This window comes from Nicrophorus vespilloides, unplaced genomic scaffold, assembly GCF_001412225.1.
Source record: "Nicrophorus vespilloides isolate i.1.1-1 unplaced genomic scaffold, Nicve_v1.0, whole genome shotgun sequence".
In the NCBI taxonomy this organism is placed as follows: Eukaryota; Metazoa; Arthropoda; class Insecta; order Coleoptera; family Silphidae; genus Nicrophorus; species Nicrophorus vespilloides.
The window spans coordinates 133,639-143,870 of record NW_017098620.1 but is presented as its reverse complement, the minus strand read 5'-3'; the positions used below and the strand labels follow the sequence as shown (position 1 = coordinate 143,870).

The following is a 10,232-nucleotide window of genomic DNA, read 5'->3' as shown; positions in this document are numbered from 1 at the left end:
ATGTAACTTAATGTAAATGCATTTGGGTCTGACTGCAATGAATATGTAATCTACCTCCATGTAACAATAACAACGTGCATCAAGTTCTTGCTTGTACAGTATCATGTGTAACGTATGAAATAAATGTATTATTAATTTATTGGTCACGATCGTTCGACGTCCACCAGAAATCATAATGCAGGTCGCCGCAGCGGGGGCTGTAACTTAATTAACTCGTGTAATTAAACTCTCATTAGAGGCAGTGATTCTGATGAGCGAGGCGAGGGACGAGGAGAGCGATGAGAGTCAGGTTCGGTCGGATGGACGCAACGAGAGCTGCTGGTGTGAGAGTCGGAGGCGGCGGCGGCAGCGTCGACGGCCGGCACTGAATATGCAGATTGGACGGCCGCCGCCGCATAAACGGCACACGTTTAACGTGCCCGGATTCCCGAACGGATTGAAAGAGGCGGTAGGGATCATTAAAGAAACGAATAAAATATGCCCTCGCATTAATTGATTTCTCCTCCACGTCCATTTTTTCTGATTTATTTTTTTGTTTTGTTTGTTTTTCGTTCATTCTGCGTGTGTAGCTGTCTTTTTTTTGTTGTCTTCGGTTTAGCAAACTGCGCGCGGGGGCGGCTGTTAGCGTGATAAAGCGTAGCTTATAGCCAGTAACACGGGGGCCTCGCATCGCATGAGATGCGGCACGTTCGTTAAATATTCCGTTATCGCCCAGCAAAATCGATGGGCAAGGCCTGTATTTTCATAATCAAATTTCGTGCCACGTTTGAGGGCTCAACGTACCGGAAGAAGGCATCCAAGCATCCGTGTCTTTGGCAGATACTAAAAAAAAAACGAATGAATATATACACACACCGTTGCCGCCGCCACCATAATTCATGGCTTCGTTTATAATCCGTTTTACTCCGTCTAACAGATATTATTTGTCTAATACCATCACGTTTAGTGTCATGTTTTGTAGCCATGGGGGATCAAGACAAATGGTTACACATTTACATTTTTTAATTAAAAGACAGTCACCGCCACTTAACCTAAGTTTGATTATTTATAGACTTCTAACACTTCTAACGTACAAATATTCGCACGAACGTACACATATTAGTACGTACTTAAATATATTTATATTAACGTAGAAAGATCCAACTAATCTGCTATTGTTTTAATTTTTTTTACATTTAACCAAATCTGATTAAGGTAATCTATATTATTTTCCTAATATCATACAAATAGCGAAAAACTATCATGTTGGTGATAAATCGAATTCGTGCTAACGTACAAATATATCTTATTAGTTGCATCTATTTGTGACATTTATTTAAATCTATTGAGGTTATCTGTTTCTCTTTGTTTAATATAATAAATTGAGATAATATGTTTTATTTACTTAATACGATACAAATAGTGAAAAAATATCAACATCCGATAAAATTTAACGCAAAGACAACGTACAATGATGATATCGAATTAGTCGGCTGTTGCATTCATTTTATGACATTTATTTAAAGCTGTTTAAGTTTATCTGTTTTTCTATTCCTAATACAAAAAACGAAAGAAATAATACCTGCACTATTTGAATAAAATTGAAAACACGTATGAAAATATAAGTGACCTCATTCAAAAATAAATGTTCTGTTTTATAATGATATTTCGATATTTTATGATGAAGTACGTTCGTGCGAACAGCATGTTATTTTCATAATACAGAGTTCGATTAATGTACTGAAATCTGTGTACGTTAACAACGGAAACTGACAAAATATTCAATAGTTGATAACTGGCCATAACATAACTGTACAATTTCATTAGAAGCAAGTTCCGTATTTTTCGGACCATGAAACGATTGAATAAGACGTAACCCAAATTTATGGGAAGATTTTTGAAAAAAATATTTTATTACCTTCAGTCTATAAGACGCAATCCAATTGTAGGTCTATTTTTTCTTTGTAAAAACGTGTATCTTATCGTACTTGATATATATATATATATATATCGACTTTCTGTTTAACTTAAAACATGAGAGTCTTTATAATAATTATAGTTTGACATGTCACTGTATATGACACAATTGTTCCGTTTCTAATTACTAGTTCAATAAACTGCAGTTGATTTTGTTTCGTCTGGCGTTGGTATTAACAACGCATTCAGACATTGCAAACAAAGTAAATAGAAAAAGAGTAGAAAAAGTGAGAAACAACCGCAAACAGGGGATGGCGAAATTAGTTTCCTGGTGGTTGAAAAACGAGAACAAAAATTAAAATGTTATATATAGACATGTTTAACTTTAGACTTTCATTCTGTTTATTAGTGGATTCATAATCCGCTGCTTGGAAACGTCGAAGCGTTTTGCTCCACAGCGCCCGCGTTTTATTCCAAACTCTTCTCTTTTTTTTCTTGTCGAGTTGCCTTCCTTTTTTTCTTTCCTTCCTCGCCCTATCCGAGTTTTCTTTTTAATATTATTACTTTCCGTAATAAATTGCGGTTCTCGATATAATGAGGCTTCGAGTACGGGAAAAAATCTTTCGCCAATTTATTAACTTCGTTATTTCTCAATTTCGACATGACAATACAGTGGATGAGAAGAGCAGACTGTGAACACAATATATATATTCAGGTATAACAGTAATTCATTTTTATAATGTTTAGGTTAGGTTAAGTTTATTATCAAAATATTATAAATATCCCTTTGATCGAAATGGACCAATAAAATATGTATAAATTATAAATAAATAATATATATGTATTCAATTATATAAATAAAATAAATAGGAAGAAATCCTGTAGATCAAAGGACTAACGTCCGCAGTGTTTCTATTCTTGAGTTAACATATTTCAAAACAATTATATAAAGTATTATCCTTCTTTTACAATATACAGGAGAAGAATATGCAAATCTTCACTTATCATACATAGAATGGTTGTACCATTAGACATGAAAACCGTAAACTTATTTCAATTTTAACTTTTTGTACCATAATTCTCTTTTGATGATTTTTTAAATCGCTTACAGAAAACGTTTGCCATCATTCAGTTGACTAATTGTTTAGTTCATTAAAGCCACACAATAACTTATAATGCACCCACAGTGTCACACACACTGTGGGTGCATCATAAGATACATCTTATGGCTATGTTGATATTAAGTTATGTTATGTAGAATAGTTGCAGTGTTACGTCTTAATAACACTACAACTATTGTACATTTTCTCTGTGTGTTCTATTATAAATATTAATAGATGCTATATATGTGAAAGGTCATTAGGCAAAGCAGGTTGCAAAATTATAACATCTATAGTAATATTTTATTGTCTATAGTAGCTATATAAAAAAAACTTATCAATACACATAACTTTAGTTTGCTCAAAATAAATTAGTTTAAAAATAAAGCATTCCGTCGGCCTACGAGTTATTATATTGTTATGTAATACAATAACTATACTTTCTATAAACAAATCTGTCAACCTATAAATTTATGAATGTCTGATATAATTTATGATGACAAGAAATGTAGTAGGAATAAGTTTGATTGAAATATTATATTTTCAATAAAAATGTAAGATAATAACATTCCTATTATTTTTCTCATATAATAAATTTATATTTATTGATTGCATGATTATTCATAACGTGAATGAACCGTAATAAGTGATAAATGAAAGAAAATAAATAAAATAAAAGTTTATTTTAAAAAATATAAATTTAATACAATAATGTACGATGAGAAATTGTTGCAATTTAATTAGTTTTAATATATTTAAACTTTCTACAGAGGAATATGTTAATATATAATTATATTCATCTAGAATATGAATGATTATGTTAGTAAATGCAGTGGAATTGAGTTTCAATGCAATATTTTGTTCTTAATGAAAATAGAAGAATAAAAATACAACATTTGTATAAATTATTTGTTATATTTCATTATTATATATGAATATTTTTAATTATAAAATAGATAAATTAAAGGAATTTATTGAAAGAAAATCTAAATTTTAATATGTAGTAGATTAATTTAAACTTTTTGTTTATCATTAGATGGCACTACAATCAATTTAGTTAATGACGCTAGGTACATATGTGCTGTGTTCTTGAACCACCATGTAATTGAGAGATACGTAAACAAACCATCAGTTTAAGTAAACAAATCAATGTAGTTCTGTAATTTAATCGAATCTCAATAAGGCATGAAACGTTATCATACAGATAATGTAAGTCGTTTAGTCCACTGATTCTCAAAGTGGAGGTCGCGAAAAATTGATGAGAAACGGAATGGTATGTATTTCAACATTTTTCGGGGGTACTTTAAATTTATTAAGAACAGAAGGTAGTCGCGGATCAAAAATTTTGAGAAACACTGGTTTAGTCCATACTTTTGACAATATTAGAGGTACTTACTAAGCTTATCGGTTTTTAAAACCGGTTTTATTTGAATAAAATTATCTAATTCGAAAACCGTTTTTTTAACTATAAAAATTGTTTTTTAAATAAAAAATTGTTGAAATTTTAAAATCTATACTATACTCTAATCTTCCCCCTTTATCAGCTGCATAACTGGAATCCAAAACCCATGGCATTCTTAATGTCCAATCATCAATCCTTCCGTCATCATTTTAGACATGTACGAAAAGTTTTTCAAGAAATACAGTAAGATTTAGTTTAAATGGTAAATTGAATTGAACAAAATGGGAAATAAATGTTTTATATCTTGGATAAATATTTTCTAATGTAATGAAGATGTTTTTCTTTATTTTGTGCCTATTTTTAGTAATAAAAAAACTCCTAAAAGAAACAAATAAGAATAATTTATAAAATATTAATGAAATTTTCATTCTGTTTCCAGGTTGGGTCGAAACGCAAGACGGTTCTTCTGGTGGTGACTTTGGCTGGAATAAAAGTATGCATCCCGGACGGAACGGTGAGTGCGAAATGAAAATATACCTTGACAGCGTTGTATTCCCGTCGCGTATCCTGTATACGCCTTCTTCATCCGTATTCTACTCCTTTTAAAAATTTCATCGCCGAGCGGCGAAGAGAAAAACCTAAAGAAAGAAAGAAATAAATAAAAAAATAGGAATTGCTGCTCCAGGAGCGATGAAATAAAGATTCCCAAATATTCTGAGGGAATCGATGACCGAGCATCTCAAAACTAAATTTCTATTCCCGTTTTTCTCTATCTCATCTTTTTCATTATTTCCACCCGTTTTGTTCCCTCTTCTGCATACACGGCGCTCACTTCCTTTTTCCCTTCTGTCATCATCGAGAAAAACGGGGGTACCTGCATTTTTGTAATCCTCGATCCGGGGATTATTTAACGTCGGGTGCGGGGCTTCGGGTGATTTAAAAAGGATGCATTTTTCATGCGGGCACTTATCTTTAGGTAATAACTTGCAGCCGGTGCCCTCCGCCAGAATGATAATAGCTGTGAGCAATTCCGGGTCACGACACAATGAAAATAACTTCAGGTTATCATACACGGAATCGGCCAGGCTGCGTGGATTAATGTGTATTACAGGACTACTCCGACTATATTTCTCGACTTTTGCATCTATACCAGAACACCCTTTTTCAACCTGCTTCTAATAATTTACATAATTATAATATTACTATACTCGTCCTTGATATATGAAAAATCACTATGAATTAAAATAATTTATAGATTTCTTAGATATTGAATAAATACGATCAAATAGAAACATATGTTTTGTAATATGCAAATTATAGTAAAGTTATTGTTAATTTAATATATTCATTATATAATATGACCATAATTGTTATTACTTATTTTTTGTTAAATTTGGAAATAATTTCTTCTTTTTTTTTTAATTATGTTTGTATTAGCCTCAATTTGGATTAAAGGATTAACTTTCCCTAACAATAATTTAACAATTCATTATTAAAGTTTACTGAAAATAAATTAATTCTTAAAAAATAATTCGGAGCTAATTGTAAGTATTTAGTATATAATAATATTGATTGAGGGTGATCAGTTAACGAACGTTCAAAGACGATGTTCGCAAACCGAATTTTTCGAATAGCGATCATAAGTTTAACAAGCGGCCTAAGTCTCTATCGTTACTTTCTAAAAGTAACATTAAAGTTAAACCACCTTACCAGCCGATTAATTTGTTAAAATATATTCATTCTTAAAATAATAGTTTTAATCTAATTTTCTAGAATAGTTTCTATAATTATATTGATAATGGGTGTTCAGTTAACGAACATATTTTGTTCAAAGACAATGTTCGTTACCTGATTTGTTCATAAACCGATCATCAATTTAACTGTTAGTAATGTTAATTGGTTGGTAAAATGTTCGTTATCCGAATATGTGTTTGTCCTGGCAAATTCTGATTAATTATTATAGTTTGTTGAAAATAAATTCATTCTTAAAACAATTGTTTTGAGCTAATTTTCTACAATTGTTTCTATAATAATATTGATAATAGGTGTTCGGTTAACGAATATAATTTATTCAAAAACAATGTTTTTACCCAAGATGTTCATAAACCGATAATCAATTTAAGAATCGGTTTAATCTTTATAACATCACTAGCGTTACTTCCTCAAAATAATGTCAATTGGTTGGTACAGTGTTTGTTATCCGAATATGTGTTTGTCCTTAGAAATACGTCTAACGAACATCTTATTAACAGATTGATTATGATAGTTTGTTGTAAAAAAATTCATTCTTAAAATAATTGTTTTGAGCTAATTTTATACAATTGTTTCTATAATAATATTGATTATGGGTGTTCGGTTAACGAACATAATTTGCAAAAACAATGTACGTTTCCTGAATTGTTCGTAAACCGATTATCAATTTAAGAAACGGTTTAATCTTTATAACATCAATAGTGTTAGTTCCCAAAAGTAATGTCAATCGCATGATAAAGTGTTCGTTATCCGAACATGTGTTGTTCTGGTAAATTCAGATAACTAACACCTTACCAACCGATTAATTATGATAGTTTGTTGAAAAGATATTCATTCTTAAAATAATTGGTTCGAGTCAATTTTCTAGAATTGTTTCTATAATAATATTGATAATAATTGTTCGGTTTATGAACAAAATTTGTTCAAAGACAATGTTCTTTACTCAAGTTGTTAATAAAAATTCGTTATCCGAATATTTGTTTGTTCGGACATAATAATATTTAGCGAAAGTATTCTTTGTCCGATTCAAATTTGTCCGTAGTTCGAATTATTCATTAACCGATGCAGGTTTTATAGAGATAAATGCAAACAGACACAATAAAATTTAATTAAAATTTTAATGTTGCGAAAACATTTGTCGAAAAAAAATATTATTTTTTTTTTATAAATTGAAAATAATATGCGCATAATAAGTGCATTATTGTGAATAAATGATTATTTATTTTCGTATTAAAGGATTTAGCATTCATTTTCCCCGGAATTTCAAGGATTTAACTGCAACTGTGCTGGGGCGCTTCAACTGCACCTATTTAAAATTTAATTCACCCAAAAATAATCCGCCCAAATATCCAATTATTATATTTCCGATCCGTCGCCGCTATTTGTTTTCCATTTTCATTTAATTACAGGAAATAATTAACGACCGACAGGAATGTTTGTAAAAATATTACATTGAATTAAAATAATAAAAGAGGATGGATAATTGAAAAATTAAAATTTGTTGTATAAAGTCGAAATATCAAGGAAATATTTGTAGTGGTTTCATAATGTTATTGGAAACCAGTAATTGTTTAGAACAGATGTTAGTTGTTACTGTCAAAGTTGTTTTGACAAAGAATAACAATTGTATATAATATTAACTTTGATTTGTTTAAAGTTCGTTAAAGTTCTACTTCATTTTCAAAGCAATTTCTAATTCCTAATACTTATAGATTACATTTATAGAATAAAGTGATCAAAATATTTTATTCTCAAAAAACTAACTAAAAGTTGAAATTACTTAAATCATTAGATAATTAAGTATAAAGGATTATAAAATAAATACAGTTTCGATTAGTCCGGATACACTACAGTTCGATTTAAAAATTTCAAAACAAATTGAATTTTAATAAGAAAAGTAGAAATATAGTAATCAAAATTATAATTGTTATATATACATGTTCGCTCTTTTGCTTTTAAGTCTGTTTTTGTGTATTTTATTTTTGTATGTATTACCCGCACTGTACGATTACCGTTCATACCATTAATATCTAATTATTTATATTGAGTTTTTTTAAATTATTTTCCGTGTTTCAATTACAATTTAATTAATAAAGTTCTCATTTAAATGTAGCTGTAATTTCTAATTTAAAAGTTCAATTGAAAATTTCAAAACTTTTTCAAATTAAAATGTGCGTCATAAAATGTATCAAGATCATCTAAAACTTGAAGTGAAAGTATTAATTCTTTATTGGGGTATATTTTCAATTAAAAGTTAATGCTTTATGTGATTGTAATTAAGAATGTGGATTTAATTATAAATTTGCTTTCTTCATTCATGTAATATTTATTCTCTTTTCGAATTTTGGAAAGTATATGATTTTATACAAACATTCATAAACATCTGTAAAACACAAATTACTAAGTTTTAAATTACTGAAAATAAATTGAATTTCTTAACATATCGTTCCTATTTCACAATCTACATATTAATAAATATTTCTTGGCAAAAAACAACATTTTTATTTATGTTGTTCTTAGTTAAGGTTTAGTTATTAAAATATTTTTATTGAAAACATTCTGAAATTTATTATTTATTTAATATAATTAGAAAAATTAGAACTACTTCTATGCACAAAAATGCACGGAATTTATTTATTTAAAATCTTGGGAAGATCACAGCAATTCATTTATTAACTAATTTGCCAATTTTTTCAAAGAAATTCAAATGATTGTAAAACATTATATACAAAAATTAATACGAGTACATTGAAAATAACAGTATACAAATCTAAAATTATAGAAAAAAATAATTCATTTGAATTTGTAATTTCATAGAAATAAAAAAAAATATGGACAGAATTGTGCATCTTTATCAGATGTATTAATTATTTAATTAATACATTATTATTTTGGGAATATAAAATCAAAACCAAATCTTCATTTGTAATTGTCTTGTATAAAAAGAATCAAGTATAAAACGATTATATCATTGATTCGAAATAATTATAAGTTATTACTAAAATTTGTTAATTTAGGAGTTTTTTTTTTCAGTTGATTGGTGAAACTCAAATCAAAGTAGAGTAAAAAAATATGCGCTTCAGTTTTCAATTGCGTTTGTAAGAATTAATGAACGCGGTAGCAAAGAGCATATGCGAGGGGGTAGAAAATTGAATTAAACTGAAGTGTTTAAAAATCCCGCATTAAAATTAATTAATTAATATGAAACAAAACGAGCAAAAAAAAAGCAGCAGCAAGAAAGGAACGCGTTCGTTCCGACGTGGACCCCTGAAGTGGGCTCTCTAATTTACTTTCACTTGAACAGAAGTTCGGTTCATGGAATTGAAACAATCATCTAAATAGGAATATAAATTATGAAGTAATAATGGTAGCTGCATATGCGTGTATACGCACGTGCATTCAATGAGCTTTCGAGCTTTAAATAGGGCTCTTCTCTTGTACCTGTGTATGCCTGTGGATCAAGAGGGTGGAGGAGCAATAAAAGTGCGTTTTCCTCCCTCGATTCGTGGATGCGGTGACGCATGACCCAGAAGCCCATGTAATTTCCAACGCAATCAACGATCACCGGGGGTGGCTGCACGCAGAAACCACTAATTACTACCCCTACTGTTAGTATATATATTTTTGCATTTATATGTATATATGTGTATATATATGTATAAGTTGGAAATATTTTCGTTGATTAAAAAAAGGGAAATGAAGGAAGCGAACAAAACGTTTGGATAGTAGATGGACACGCAGAGGGTGGGAAAAAGAAAAAAGACATGGACTTGGTGAGGGTGGAAGAGAGAGAGAGAAGGAAAAGAGATGAAATGGCGTGTGCTCTGCGTAACATATTGTGTTGTTATCTGTTTAATGAACGAGCTGGGTGGTTACAATTCGGTCTGCCGATAGGGATGTTCATTGCCGTGGAAACGGGCGAGATAACGTCAAAAATTTTGCAACAGGAATGTTGATTGATACACTCGATTTCGAGGAGGAGAGAGTCTGCTCGTAAAAACGCTGAAAGATCTGGCCTCTCCTCTTCCGTTTACTGCCTCCGTTGGGAGTCTCAAAACCCCAGCTGTAAATTCACCCCCGCA

At 30.2% G+C, this 10,232-nt stretch overlaps 1 protein-coding gene across 1 annotated transcript in view; it reads left to right on the top strand.

The window, feature by feature from the left end:
* Positions 1-250: 250 nt before the first annotated feature.
* LOC108562911 (tensin-3-like) overlaps positions 251-10,232 on the top strand; it is a 119,066-nt gene continuing 109,084 nt past the window's right edge. The window contains exons 1-2 of the mRNA XM_017921415.1: positions 251-448; positions 4,838-4,912. Of these exons, the coding sequence (XP_017776904.1) occupies positions 251-448; positions 4,838-4,912 (273 nt within the window). The remainder of the gene's footprint in view (positions 449-4,837; positions 4,913-10,232) is intronic.